At 44.1% G+C, this 15,895-nt stretch overlaps 1 protein-coding gene across 32 annotated transcripts in view; it reads left to right on the top strand.

Annotated features, from left to right (window-relative positions):
* kif1aa (kinesin family member 1Aa) overlaps window positions 1-15,895 on the top strand; it is a 315,620-nt gene that overhangs the window by 148,115 nt on the left and 151,610 nt on the right. For 15 of the 32 annotated variants that reach the window (XM_063046111.1, XM_063046110.1, XM_063046109.1 and 12 more), the window contains exons 13-15: window positions 295-437; window positions 1,240-1,278; window positions 4,501-4,712. In XM_063046111.1, the coding sequence (XP_062902181.1) occupies window positions 295-437; window positions 1,240-1,278; window positions 4,501-4,712 (394 nt within the window). The remainder of the gene's footprint in view (window positions 1-294; window positions 438-1,239; window positions 1,279-4,500; window positions 4,713-15,895) is intronic. The other 17 variants (XM_063046119.1, XM_063046118.1, XM_063046117.1 and 14 more) reach the window with 2 other exon arrangements.

Below are 15,895 nucleotides of genomic sequence, written 5' to 3'. Positions count from 1 at the left end.
AATACACAGTTTTATAATTTATTGTAGAGGTATCAGTAGTGTTCTAATTTATCTGTGCTTTATTGAAATATATAAATTGTTCCTCAGTTAAACAGTTTTTTTTATACCTTGTAACTATTTCCATGAAACTTTGGCTAATTGGGGCAGTCACTTAACTGGGGCTTGTCTTGGCTTGTCTCAGTTAACTGGAATGCACTATATTGAATTATTTCCTGGTCTATCCTGCTTTTTCAGATGTTCCTCTGCTCTCTAAAGCAACACACTGAAGGCCATCTGGTTTCTTTCCTTGCTTAGATATGCAGACCGTGCCAAGCAGATCCGGTGCAATGCCGTCATTAATGAGGACCCCAACAACAAGCTGATCCGGGAACTGAAGGATGAGGTTTCCAGGCTGAGGGATCTCCTGTGCACTCAGGGATTGGGCGACATTATCGATCGTAAGCGCGCACCAGATTACTGAGCGACAGCAAGTGTTAGAGCCTATCCCTTCCCCGCCATAAATACCCATCCTAGCCCCATCAGGTCTCCTGTGCTGATACCCACAGGTAATATCGGATATTCAAACATGGCCGCACTTGTGAATCCGTGGCTCCAAGTGCTCAGATTCAGAGAATAGTTGACACATGAAATGTCCTTGATGTGATCAAAGTGTGAAACCCTGCTGCTGATAACCAGTGTCCGTGTTTAACATGATCTTGTAGGTGCATGAAAACTCTTACCTATAATGTAACATAGACCTGCCGTAAAACGGAGTCACTTCTTCCATTTCCCGTTCCCTTGAAAGACAGCCTGTACCAATGAAACTTATAGAACAGACAGTAAAGTAATAATTTATCCAAAGTTAATTGAAAAATGTGGTGAATATGGGCAAATGACGAGCACGCAGGTAAGTGGCATGAAGCGAGACACCCTGGGGTTCTATGTGGCTGAGATTTCATAGTGTCGAGTCTCCTCAGACCTATGATGTCAGTGCCGTACAACAAAAGGAATCCTTTTCCACAACATGTTGCCTCTGGTGTTGAAACAGGGTGGGACTGAGATTTTTACATTGTGTGTTGTCATGAACTCCTACCCTAACCCCTGCTTCTTCCTACTGTCTCTTCAAACCGTTTTCCATTTGTCTGCTGTCCTCTCTGAGCCAGTTTTTTGTAATCAATTTCAAGTTGTTTCTTTCTGTGATATTGTGGTTGTGAACTCTGACCTCTAAACCTTGTTTCTCTCCTTTCTCTGGCCTCTCAGTGACTCCGGTGTCCGATGACAAAAGAAGTGGAAGAAAATGTGTGTAAACAGTTGGAGTAGCACAGTAGCAGCTTTTGACGCTTCCCTCATATGTGCATGCACACTTGTGCATGTGCAGACATGGGCACACACCCCTCACTACACAGCATGAGACAAAGAGCCTGCTTCTCCTGTTGCTTTGCCCATGGGTCAGCATTGAGTGGGTTCCTCGGTCTGATGTTTCCTCCTTCACTCTAAATCTGTGGGAGGTTCTCACCCACCTACATCAGTCAGTAGCCACTCTTCATGTGTGGAGCAAGATTTGATGGTCATATTTTCCGCTCCTTTAGGGGATCACAGCTCTGTTTGGTCTTGGTCCTTGCCCAGTGTCCAGCACTTGCCCCTTCTCAACAGGGCCACCTAGTGTGCGAATCTGGAATGACACCTTGTTCATTTGCACGCATTCCCCACAAAGCTGTGAGGGGCGATTTCTTCTGCTTGTGTTTGAGCACCCTGAAGAATCTGCTGACACAGTAGAACTGACATTCAGACTATGCCCAATTCCATTGCTGTTCCTCTGAAGAATACTTGAAAGCAACATTGCAATTTTCTCTGTTTCTCCTTGGCAAACTGTAGCTGAGAAGGTGCCAGCTACTGGCAAGTGCCCCGAACTGCCATGAAGCTAGGTTATCTGTTGGCTATAGTCCATTGCTTTATATCTATTCCACCCATAGATTTTGAACACTGGATAATATTGGTGCCCCGACATCCCTCATCTGTAATTGGATGAAGGCCGGTGGGTGGGTGATGGGAGAGGGAGCACCAATGTAGGACTCCACTCAGATTATGGATTAATTATTGATTGCCCCAAAACATGTGGAGGTGAATCTGATCATGTAACAGTCAAAATTCGACGAAGTTCCCTTTAAATATGTAACCCAATATCACAATGTGCAGCCCAGCGGTTTACAGGGTCCAGAATTAAATGTGTGGACTTGACATATTTTGTGGAGATCAGAGGGAAAAACTTTGCAGGTCTGCGAGAAAAGAGTAAGTCCTATTGAACAGAAATCATGGTCTTGATGGACCGATTGCCCTTGCTTTGTGCTGCGTGATCCCAAAATTCAATCTCATCCGTTGGCTTTTCCGACCTAACTCCTTGGGACTCTTTCTTTCATGCTGTGACTGACAGGCTTTTGCACTACTGCCCCGCCACCTTTTCCTGGTTAGCTGATGCTCGGACTCCTGACAATGGCTCATTCCTTTGCCTTGGGATATGCCTTCCCTCCTGCTCTGCTGAGCATCCTGTACGACTCTGTTCATTTGTGTCCAGGTTATTTTACTGCCAGATGCTAGGGTTTCAGTTTTGACCCAAAAGAACTGAACAGTATGCACCTTGAGAGAATTGTAGCTCATTTCACAGCTATTAAATTTGAGCTAAAGCCTCTATCTCTTTCAATCTTCAAAATGGCTTTCCCGCCTATTAAAGTGAATTCTGAATGCACGCTGAGTTTTTTTTTAGACATTTCAAAAGTAAGAACAAGAACAGATTTATCAGTTTTGAATGGATCTTGATATACAGGCTGATACAATGGCACTTCATAGGAAGCTTCAAGGTCATAGCGAAAGGAGTTTCATAAAATGGCCATTGGGACAAAAATAGGAGCATGCAATCATCCAGTAGTATTGAGATAATACCATTTCCTAAGTACTTCACAGAATTTGGTACTAGAAATCAAGGAGCAGTTGGTCAAAAAGTGATATTTTGTAAAGAAGCAGTTACCTGGAGCAGCCAGAGGAAGAATTCACGAGCTTAAGGTCTCCACAGGCAGAGGCACAGTGATCGACGATGTGCAACTAAAATTAATGTTGCCCAGGAGCCCAGAACAGCAGGAGAGCATCACGGCAAGCATAATAGCAAACAGCTCTCCTCTAAATCCTTCCTTAGGACACAGTAGGTCAGGTTACAGGCCTTTCACTGAATACTTCGCCCCACTATTGCACCCTAGAGTTGCTGTAATGCTTCTGCTGTGCTTCACCCTCTCACTGTGCGTGAGTGCGTGCTCAACCCTTGTCTTAGCGTCTAATGTTGATGTCGCTGATATAAATTCAGTCTGTTTACTGAATCCCTCTCGGTCGTAATTGGCACATGTGGAGAATTGCTTTCCTGTTGGTGGATTTCAATGTAGTGGGGTTTTGCGGAGCATGTAGGTTTGTGTCATGCTGAGAATTACACAGGAGGAGGGCAAGGATTGGCTCAGGTGGAAGGTGAACCCTTAGGTTTGCTGCTGGCTTGAGAGGTTAAGGTGAGAAGTTAGTCCTTGTGTTTAGATTTTCAACTGTCAAAGCAGAGGGAAACATCTCACGAAGAATAAATGGATGTAGAATGGTATCACAATATTAATGCTGCTGCTACACAGTTCCAGTGACAGGGGTTCGATCCTGATGTCCAGTGCAGCTCGCTCATATATTTTTCACTTGAGTTCCTGTGTGTGTTCGGATGACCTTGCATATCCCAGAAGAGGTGCCGGTAGAGTAGGTGGGTGCTAAGAGAGTCGAAGTAAAACCACACGAGAAGGAGACTGGTTACAGGGACTGATGGGGATACTCTGAGAACCAGCACAGGCTCAGTGGGCTGAAGGGCCTCAGATCATTGTTGTAATGTGGGGAACCAATGCAAGAAAGTTGAGAGATGAGGATGATACAGGACATCTTATCACTTCCTCAGCTGACTTCCTGACGCATATGCTATCCAGTGATTTACTGTGATTATATAGATAGGTATAACTTCCTATCGGTGCACAGTGAGATCCAAGGAACAACGATTATTGAGCACTGAGTTGTTGGCAGGTGAGGAGAGTATGTTGGCCCTTTCTTCCCAAAATAGTTATTTAGCATCTGGCCACAGATGAAACTTCAGCTCAGTTTCTCAAATAACAAACGCTCACTGACACCAACTTGTTTTCCTCTCAGTAGGCAGATTAGCAGTTCTCCAAAGGATGCAACTTACCCACTGAAAGGAAGGTGTGAAGTTGTGGGAAATAGTGTAAATCCACCAACAGTGAGTAGGTTGCAAATTCGGGGGACACCAGCCTGGCTCTGCCATAAGCACTGACACATTACACACATGCCCATGCTGTTGTCTGTTCTGTGGTTCTTTTCTAGCATATATTTCTCATCCTGTTTTAGTTCATTATATCCAACTTGCATTTTTCTTTCTTTCCTTTTCTTTCTCTCTTCCACTCTTCCCAATCCCTCCCTCCTTCCCGCTTCCTTCTGTAGATGTGAAGGATTTAGAGAATAATAACCGTAACTGCAGAATAGCAGCTGTCAATCAACGAGCTGACAATTTCTCCACAGTGTCCGGAATGGTGGCTGGAGTGAGTCCCTCGCCATCCCTGTCTGCTTTATCCAGTCGCGCTGGCTCCGTGTCCAGCCTACATGACCGGCTCATGATTGCCCCTGGCAGTGAGGAAGCCATTGAACGGCTCAAGGTAAGCAAAAGGAACTCAGATGGCAATAACAATCAAGGGTTAAAAAAAGCAAGGAGAAACTGAGTATGTTGCAGTTACAGCAGTACTGCAGCCGCTAGAGTGGCCGCACAGCGCCAGAGAGACAAGTTCAATCGAGGCTGTCTGCGTGGAGCTTGGACATTCTCCTGCATCCATGTGGGTCTCTGGCTGCTCTCATTTCCTCTCACACCCCAGAGATGTGTCAGTTAGTTGGTTAATTCATCAGCCCCATCATTATGTGCTGTGTCGTATGATGTGGGCGATCATGGCCTATGATCGTGGTTGTTCTTGGTTTGTCGTTGCCTTCTTCTGGGCAGTACCTTTTCAAATCACAAACAAGAGAAAATCTGCAGATGCTGGAACTCTGAGCAACGCACACAAAATGCTGGAGGAACTGTGCAGGCCAGGCAGCATCTGTGGAAAAAAGTACAGTCGACATCTCGGGTTGAGACGCTTCGACAGGACCGAAGTCCTCCAGAATTTTGTGTGTTGCTCAGTGTCTTCTCTAGGTAGGTGATCCCAGCCATTATCAAACTCCTCAGAGACTCGCTGCCTGGCGTCAGTGGTCTAATTACCTGTGTTGGTTGTCTGTCGTTTTCGACGATGACGTTAAAACCTGTGCAAGAGCAGTTTTATAGTGAAAAAGGCGTAGTACTGGGCAGTTTGCCTCAAAAATCCAGGTCCAGTGCCATGAAAAAACCCTCACGACTAGAGACTTCCTCGGCTGCAGTGGATAGCCATGATGCCTTCTGTTCCTTGACGTGCCCTACACTCTCCACGAAGTTTTGCAGAACCGCCTTCTTGGTCATTGAATCTTGTAGTTGACCTCATCCCCCCCCGCACCCCCAGTCCGCAAGAACTGGCTTCGCCTACTGGGGTTGGCATATCCCTCTCTCGCCGGGGTTGGAGGTTCCCAGCTACTCATAAGAACATAAGAAATAGCAGCAGGGGTAGGCCATCCGCCATTCAATAAGATCATGGCTGATCTGGCCATGGACTCATCTCTACCTACCTACCTTTTCCCCATAACCCTTAATTCCCCTACAATGCAGAAATCTATCCAACCTTCACAGTGTTTAGTCTGCCTGTCGGAGCGGTGGAGCGGTGTACCGGGGTGTGGCCATTGTTGCATGCAAACAAAACCACGGGTGAGAGCTGGGTGGCAGGCGGGGACCAAAGGTGGATGAGCTGCCCCTTGAGCAGAGCACAAACAAGCTCACCACCAGAGGTGCTACCCCTCCCTGGACTCCTCTTACACCCAGGTTACGTAACCTTTATATAGGCATCCATTAGCCTCATGAGACCATGGATTTACGCCTTGGAAGGTTTCCAGGGCACAGGCCTGGGCAAGGTTGTATGGAAGATCAGCAGTTGCCCATGCTGCAAGTCTCCCCTCTCCACACCACCAATGTTGTCCAAGGGAAGGGCATTAGGACCCATACAGCTTGGCACCGGTGTCGTCACAGAGCAATGTGTGGTTAAGTGCCTTGCTCAAGGACACACACACTGCCTCAGCCAAGGCTCAAACTAGCGACCTTCAAATCACTAGACGAGCGCCTTAACCACTTGGCCACGCACCAACAGGACTTGTGATATTCACCAGCTGCTCATACGACCATCCACCACCTGCAGGTAGGCGGAAGGAACCTTACGCCTCCTTTAGTGGAGACCCACTACCTGTTAATTGGCCACTGCAAATTGCCCCTGCTGTGTAGGTGAGGGAGAGAATCGTGGTGGGGGGGGCACTAATTGAGAACCTGGGTAGAACTGGGATTATTGTAAAAGGGTAGTCGTTGGTCAGAGTAGACCCAATGGGCTAAAAAGCCTGTTTCTATGCTGTATCAGTCTTTGACTTTAAATTACATTTTGCTGTGCAGTGACTAGAGTTCAGCATTGTATTCATTTGTTTCAGATAACCGACATTTCCTGTTTGTTCTAGGTCTGAGTGAAGGTCATGCACTTGCTCCCTTCACTACCTGGTCTGTTAAGCATTTCAGGCTCTGTTTTTAATTTGAAATTTAAAGCAGGAGCATCTCATTCTTCCAATATTGATTTTGTTTCTCACTCTATTGTGGTCTTTCATCTCCCTCTCCCACCACTTCCTGTAGTCGGACCAGCTGGGATTAACAAGCATCCATCACGTTCTCCTACATCAGTGGTTCCCAACCTTTTTTTTGTGCCATGGACCAATACCATTAGGCAAGGGGTCTGTGGACTCCAGATTGGGAACCCCTGACATAGATACATCAACAGCATTTGTATCACCCTGGACAATTTTGGTCTCCACCCCAACCACAGACGTTCTCTCTCTTCATGTTCTTCCACTCCTTGTTTCTTGTTTCCTCACTTTGTTTTTCATTAGTTCTAATCAGAACTCATTGAGCTAAATGTTGATCATAAACAATCTCCATCAGTGCAGATGCACCACAAGGCTGTGTGGTTACCCCGCTGCTCTACTCGCTTTACGCTTAAGACTATGTGACTACGCACAGCTTCAATGCCATATTCAAGTTTGCTGATGACACACTGTTGTCTGCCGAATATAGGATAGAGATTGAAAATCTGGCTGAATGGTGTCATAACAACAACCTCTCACTCATTGTCATCAAGACCAAGGAACTGATTGTAGACGTCAGGAGAGGGAAACCAGAGGTTCAAGAGACAGTCCTCATCGGAGGATCAGAAGTGGAGAGGGTTAGCAGCTTTAAATTCCTAGAGGTTACTATTTCAGAGGACCTCTCCTGGGCCCACCACGTAAATGCAATTGGGAAGAAAGCACAGCAGTGCCTCTACGTTCTTAGGAGTCTTCGGAGATTCAATATGACATCTAAAACTTTGAAAAACTTCTCTAGATGTGTAGTGGAGAATATATTGACTGGCTACATCATAGCCTGGCATGGAAACACCAATGTCTTGGAATGGACAATCCTACAGAGGTTAGTAGATTTGGCCCATTACATCACAGGTAAAGCCCTCCCAACCATTGAGCACATCCGCACGAAATGTTGTCATGGGAAAGCAGCTTCCATCATCAAAAATTCTCACCAGCCAGGTCATGCTCTCGTCTCGCTGCTGCCATCAGGTACAAGAGCCTCAGAACTTGCACCACCAGGTTCAAGAACAGTTACTAGCCCTCAACTATCAGACTCTTGAATAGAAGGGGATAACTACACTCACTTGCCCCATCAATGTAATACTCATAGAAGAAAAGCAGATCTTCATAGAAAGCCTACTGCACAATACAGGCCCTTCAGCCCACAAAGCTGTGCTGAACATGTACTTACTTTAGAAATTACCTAGGGTTACCCATAGCCCTCTATTTTTCTAAGCTCCATGTACCTATCCAGGAGCCTCTTAAAAGACCCTATCGTATCCGCCTCCATCATCATCGCCGGCAGCCCATTCCACGCACTCACCACTCTCTGCGTAAAAAATCTTACCCCTGATATCTCCTCTGTACCTGTTTCCAAGCACCTTAAAACTGTGCCTTCTCGTGCGAGTCATTCCAGCCCAGGGAAAAAGCCTCTGACTATCCACATGATCAATGCCTCCCATCATCTTATACACCTCTGACAGGTCACTTCTCATCCTCCGTCGCTCCAAGGAGAAAAGGCCAAGTTCACTCAACCTATTCTCATAAGGCATGCTGCCCAATCCAGGCAACATCCTTGTAAATCTCCTCTGCACCCTCTCTATGGTTTCCACATCCTTCCTACAGTGAGGCGACCAGAACTGAGCACAGTACTCCAAGTGGGATCTGACTAGGGTCCTATATAGCTGCAACATTACCTCTTGGCTCCTAAACTCAATCCCACGATTGATGAATGTCAAAGCACCATATGCCTTCTTAACCACAGAGTCAACCTGCGCAGCTGCTTTGAGTGTCCTATGGGCTCGGACCCCAAGATCCCGCTGATCCTCCACACTGCCAAGAGTCTTACCATTAGTACTGTATTCTGTCATCATATTTGACCTACCAAAATGAATCACCTCACACTTATCTGGGTTGAACTCCATTTGCCACTTCTCAGCCCAGTTTTGCATCCTATCAATGTCCCGCTGTAACCTCTGACAGCCCTACACAGTATTCACAACACCCCCAACCTTTGCATCATCAGCAACGATCTAACTTTAAGGACTCTTTATCTCAATATCTCATGTTCTTGTTATTTATTGCTATTTATTTATATTTGCATTTGCACAGTTTCTTGTTTCCTGCACTCCGGCTGATCTTTCATTGATCCTGTTATAGTTACTATTCTCTACACTTATTGAGTATGCCCATAAGAAGACGAAAATCTCAGGGTTGTATATGGAAACATGTATGTACTTTGATAATAAAATTTACTTTGAACTTTAAACTTAACTCTACCTTCTCTTCACAGATGACACCTGTCCTGCTGAGTATCTTTAATATTTTATGGTTTTGTTAAATATAATGTATGAATGCAAGATTAGACATGCATTCAAAAAGCAGAAGGGTTTTATCTGCAGATTTAAATTTTTTTATAGGTTGGGCAGAGCAGATAAAAGAAAGTAAATTTCCTGGTTTCCAGTGTAGCTTTTTGCAGCAACATGTCTAGAACCAGCAATCAGCTAGTTATATCAGATTTAGTTATTAGTAATGTCTGACAGACCATGAGTCAGCATTCATCAAACAGCATTTGTTATACGACTGAATTCATGAGAACGTTTAAAAGCGAGAAATTTGAAATACTAGATTTTGATAAACTTCCACTAGATAAGGTAGACAATCTCCAGGGTTACTTGGCAAATCAGATAATACAGATGTTTTGTAAGAGGAGCTCAAATCAGATGAGCAATTGTTTATACCACAGATGGCTAAGGTCTCTAGCTACCTAAACAAAGGCAAAAGTCACCCATAGAGGTAAAGAAAGTGTTAAATTCAAGAAATGCATAAAAAATATAAAGTACAATCAAGGCAGGAAAAATCTTGCTAAAATTAATGTCGACAAAGGATCAGTAATAAGAACTTTAGACAACACTATATCCCCTGGACTAGATGTTCTGCCAGGCTTAAGGAACTAGGGGAGATGATTTTTGATGTCTGCAGTCGAATCTTCCAAAGATCTCTATACTTAAATATTTCCCTTTAGATAGGAAAACAGAGCATGCATGGCTATCTGAGAAAGTTAAGTAAGTTCAAAGTAAGTTTATTATCGAAGTATGTACACGTTGCCATACACAACCTTCAGATTCATTTTCTTGGACATCATCAGGAAAAAAGAAATACAATGGAATTTTGTGGTAAGCAGACAAAGACCGATAAACAACCAATGTGGAAAAGAAGCCAACTACAAATAAAAGTAATACGGAAGAAAACATTGTTGTAAAGAGTCCTAGAAAGTGAGTTATAGACTCAGTTCAGAGTAACGTGATTGAACGTATCCACGCCAGTTCAGGAGCCTAATAGTTGGAGGGTAGTGAATGTTCCTGAACCTAGTGGTGTAGAACCTAAGGTTTCTGTACCTCCTGCCTGATGGTAGTAGCAAGAAGAGGGCAAGCCCTGGATGGTGTGAATTATTGATGTTGGATGCTGCTTTCTTGTGGTCGTACTCTATCTAGTGGGGAGGACCTTGTCTGTGACGGACTGAGTTAGCTGCATCCATCATTTTCTGTTCCTTGGGCATTGTGGTTTCAATACCAGGCCGTAATGCAATCAGCTGGGATACTCTACACTGTACACCTATAAAAGTTTGTCAGAGTTTGTGGTAACATATCGAATCTATGCAGACATCTAAGAAAGTAGAGTTGCTGTCGTGTCTTCTTAGTGATGACACTTACGTGCTGGTCAGAGGAAAGATCCTCTGATATAGTAAGGCCAAGGAATCTAGAGCTACTGACCCTACCCACCTCCGATCCCCTAATAAGGACTGGGTCCGGTTTCTTCCTTCTGTAGTCAATTATCAGCTCTTTTGTTTTGCTGATGTTGAGTGAGAGGTTGTTGTTCTGACTCCTTTCAACCAGATTTTCAATCTCCCTCCTCTATAGCAATTTGTCATTATCTTTGATTCAGGGAGCAACAGCGAGGCCATCAGCAAACTTAAATGCAGCATTGGAGGAAGTACAGAGAATTACAGGCATTAGGAAACTAATAGAATCCAGGAAAACAAAATTCAAAGGAAAGGAAAACAAGCTTCTGTAGGAAATCAGTGGGTTGAGCAGCATCTGCTGGGGAAAATGGGCAATCAACTTTTCAATTGACACCCTGCACTTGGACTGAAAGATAGAGGAGAGGCACCCAATATAAAGAGGTGAGGGGAAGGGAAGAAGTAAGCATGATTTATCACTGCAAAAGTCTTCAGCTCATTAGAGAGACACAATGTGGTTTTGTATAGGATAGATCATGTTTGAGGAAGCTGAATTTTTTTTGAAGACATGATTAGAATATTGGACAACAGATGGTCTCTGAATAATTGATGTTGGGAAGGCATTTGTATGAACTGTTTATTCATGGAATTTGTGCCAAGTTGTTCACCTTGCTAGAAAATTATCTTTCAGGTAGGGTGCAGAAAGTTGTTTATAGAAGAAGGTATGAAAAAATGTTGAGAGTTGTTATTTTCATTGGTGAGGGCACTGAAAACACCTTCACTAGAAGAAGTACAGTGGTTTAAAAAAGGCGGTTCATCACTGTCTTCTTGTAGCAATGAATTCTTCCCAGATCTCCTCAAAAAATTTATTCTTCTAAAAAGTAATCTTAAAAAATAGCCTATTCACTATGGGAGTGAGATAATCAACAGATTAACATTCAAAGGGTTGTAGAACTGTCTTTGTGATGACACTTACGTGCTGGTCAGAGGAAAGATCCTCTGATATGTTAAGGCGAAGGAATTTAAAGCTACTGACCCTATCTACCTCCGTTTCCCTAATAAGTTCCCCACTGAAACCATAAGACCATAAGAAATACGAGCAGAATTAGGCCATTTGACCCATTAAGTCTGCACTACCATTCTATCATGGCTGATCCTTCTTTCCCCTCCTCAGCCCCAATCCCTGGCCTTCTCCCGTTAATCTTTGATGCCATGGCCAATCATGAACCTATCACTCTCTGCCTTAAATACACCCAATGACCTGGCCTCCATGGCTGCCTGTGGTAACAAATTCCTCAAACTCACCATCCTCTGGCTAAAGAAATTTCTCCACATCTCCGTTATAGATGGACATCCCTCTATCCTGAGTCTGTGCCCTCTTGACCTGGAGTCCCCCACCACGGGAAACATCTTTCCATATCTACCCTGTCTAGGTTTTACAACATTTGAAAGTTTTCAATGAGATCCCCCTCATCTTTCTAAATTCCAGTGAGTACAGACCCAGAGCCATCAAAAGTTCCTCATAAGTTCTTCATTCCCAGAATCATCCTTGTGAACCTCCTCTGAACCCTCAGCAATGCTAGCACATATTTTCTTAGCTAAGAAGCACAAAACTGTTTATATTACTCAAACTGAGGCCTCACCAGTGCCTTGAAAGACTTCAACATTACATCCCTGCTCTTAAATTCTAGACCTCCTGAAATGAGTGCTAACATTGCATTTGCCTTCCTTTCCACTGACTCAACCTGCGAGTTAACCTTTAGGGTGTTCTGCACAAGGACTCCCAAGTCCCCTTGCATTTCAGATTTTGGATTTTTCTCCCTGTTTAGAAATTAGTCTGCTCATTTATTTCTTCTACCAAAGTGCATGACCATGCATTTTCCAACATTGTATTTCTTTTGCTTCTTTCTTGCCACTCACTTAATCTATCTAAGTCCTTCTGCAGCCTTCCTGCTTCGTCAACACTGCCTGCCCCTCCACTAACCTTCATATCATCTGCAAACTTGGCAACAAAGTCATCTATTCCATCATCTAAATCATAAAAAGAAGCAGTCCCAACACCGACCCCTGCGGAACACCACTAGTCACTGGCAGCCAATCAGTAAGGGATCCTTTTGTTCCCACTCACTGCCTTCTACCAATTGGACAATACTGTAATCATTCCTGTAACTTTCCTGTAATACCATGGGCTCTTAACTTGGAGAGCAGCCTCATGTGTGACACCTTGTCAAAGGCCTTCTGAAAGTCCAAATATACAACATCCACTGCATCCCCTTTATCTATCCTACTTGTAATCTCCTCAAAGACTTCTAACAGGTTCATCACACAAGATTTTCCCTTAAGGAAACCATGCTGATTTTGTCCTATCTTGTCCTGTGTCACCAAGTACTCCATAACCTCTTCCTTAACAATTGACTCCACCATCTTCTCAATCACTGAGGTCAGGCTAACTGGTCTATAATTTCCTTTCAGTTGCCTCCCTCCTTTCTTAAAGAGTGGAGTGACATCTGCAAATTTCTGGTCCTCCAGAACCATGCCAAGGCCAATGATTCTTGAAAAATCATTACTAATGCCTCCTCAATCTCTACTGCTACCTCTTTCAGAACCCTAGGGTGCAGTTCATCTGGTCTGGGTGACTTGCGTGCCTTTAGGTCTCTCTGCTTTTTGAACCCCTTGTCCCTTGTAATAGTAACTGCACTCACTTCTCTTCCCTCACACCTTTCAACATCTGGCACACTGCTACTGTCTTTCACAGTGAAGACTGGCACAAAATACTCATTTAGTTCATCTGCCACCTCCTTGTCCCCCGTTATTATTTCTCCAGCCTCATTTTCTAGCAGTCTGAAATCCACTCTTAGCTCTCTTTTATTTTTAATATACTTGAAAAAGCTTTCTCTATCCAACTTGATATTGTTTGCTAGCTTGCTATCTTGTTTTATCTTTTCCCTGCTATTGATTCTTTTAGTTGCTTTCTATAGGTTTTTAAAAGCTTCCCAATCCTCTATCTTCCTACTAATTTTTGCTTGGTTGTATGCCCTCTCTTTTGCTTTTATATTAGCTTTGACTTCCCTTGTCAGCCACAGTTGTGCTATTTTGCCATTTGAATATGTCTTAGTTTTTGGAATATATCTATCCTGACCTTCCTTATTTTTCCTGGAAACTCAAGCCATTGCTGCTCTGCTATCATACCTGCCAGCATCTTCTTCCAATTTACTTTGGCCAACTCTTCTCTCATACCACTGTAATTTTCTTCACTACTGCATCAGACTTTACTTTCTGCCTGTCAGATTTCAAGTTGAACTCAGCCATATTGAGACCACTGCTTCCTAAGGGTTCCTTTAGCTTAAGCTCCCTAATTACCTCTGGTTCATTACATAACACAAAATCCAGTATAGCTGATCCTCTAGTGGGCTCAATGACAAACTGCTCTAAAAAGCCATCTCATAGGCATTCAACAAATTCATTTTCTTGAGATCCATTACCAATCTGATTTTCCCAATCGACCTACATGTTAAAATCTCCCATGTCTATCATAATATTGCCCATTTGATACTCCTTTTCTATATCCTGTTGCAGTCTGTTGGAGGCCTGTATATAACTGCCATCAGGGTCCTTTTACGCTTGCAGTCTCTTAACTCAACCCACAAGGATTCAACATCTTCGGATCCTATGTCACATCTTTCTAATGATTTGATGCCATTCTTTACCAGCAGATCCATAGTAACCCTTTGCCTACCTTCCTGTCCCTCCAATACAATGTGTAACCTTGGACATTCAACTCCCAACTACAACAGTCCTTCAGCCGCAATTCTGTGATGGCCATACTCGACAATCTGTAAAAGTACAAGTTCATCCACCTTATTTCTTATACTCTGTGCATTGAAAGGTAACACTTGGGGTACTACATTTGCTACTCTTTTTAATTCTGCTTTCCAAATGCACTGATACTCACCCTGCTGGCTGCAATTTTGTCCTTTCATCTGCCTGCCCTTCCCGACAGTAAGGTCCTGCATTTCAGCTTTCCACCCAGCTCTCTAAATTCTCTTTTCAGGACCTCTTTGCTTTTCCTTCCTATGTCAGTGGTGCCAATATGTACTAAGACATCTAGTTGCTCTCCCTCCCCCTCCAAAATGCTGTGGACAAGGTCCGTTACGTCCCTGACTGTGGCACCTGGGAGACAACGTACCATTCGGGATCCCCCATTCACGTCCACAGAATCTCCTGTCTGTTCCTCTGACTATTGAGTCCCCATTACTACCGTTCCCCTCTTCTCCCTCTTTCCCTTCTGCACCATGGACCCATGTTCAGTGCCAGTAACCCTGTCTCCGTGGCATTCCCCTGGGAGGTCATCCCCCACAACAATATCTAAAACGGTATGCTTATTATTGAGGGGAATGGCCACAGGGGTGCTCTGTACTAACTGCCTATTCACTTTCCCATTCCTTCCCCTAACAGTTACCCTGCTACCTGCCTCAGGGGTGACTACTCCCCTGTAACTCTGATTGGTGATTTCCTCACTCTCCCATACAAGCTGCTGCTCCAGATCCCTGACACAGTCTTCAAGGAGCTGCAGCCGATGCACTTCATGCAGATGTAGTTCCCTGGGAGACACTGGGTCTCCCAGGACTTCAACATCCAGCATGAAGAACACACAACAGCCATTTAAACTACACTAAGTACCCCTGACACAGTGAGCAAAAAGGGAAACTTAACGGAAATTTACCTGGACAACCTACCCAGAGCCAATGCCTCTTCCGAGCCGAAGCCTCCTTTGATGCAATGCCAGACCCTCCAGTCTCACCACTGGCCCATTCCCAACAACGGCCGCTCCGCTTGTCCCTTCTGTACTTTTAGTTACTCCTCTCTACACTGCTCCAGCTGCTGATTTGGCCACTGGAATGACACTGAAACCCCATGAAGCTCTCCTTTTAAATGAGCACCGCCGACCTGCGACCTGTGCGCTGTCAGAAACGATGTCAGTTATTAATTTTACTTAGAATGGCAATATTTTCTTAATTGAAGTATTATGGTTTATGGGATAGATCCAGTAATGTATGACAACAGCCCAACAGCCACTGGATGGCCGAATATTTTTGCACCACAAATCTACTGCTGTATCTTGGTTTCTAGATTATAGAGTAGTATGAAGTAAGTCAAGTGACATATATTCTGTTGATTTGTTCACCTATTTCCACTAATGCTACATTAATCCCATTTTATTCTCCCCACATTCTCTTCACCGGACTTCCTCCCAGAATTTACTAGTCACCTACACACTAGGGACAATTTGCATTGGCCGGTAACCTCCTAATCTGCATGTCTCTGCGGCATGGG

This window comes from Mobula hypostoma, chromosome 4 (assembly GCF_963921235.1).
Source record: "Mobula hypostoma chromosome 4, sMobHyp1.1, whole genome shotgun sequence".
Classification (NCBI taxonomy): domain Eukaryota; kingdom Metazoa; phylum Chordata; class Chondrichthyes; order Myliobatiformes; family Myliobatidae; genus Mobula; species Mobula hypostoma.
This window is presented reverse-complemented; position numbering and strand designations above follow the sequence as displayed.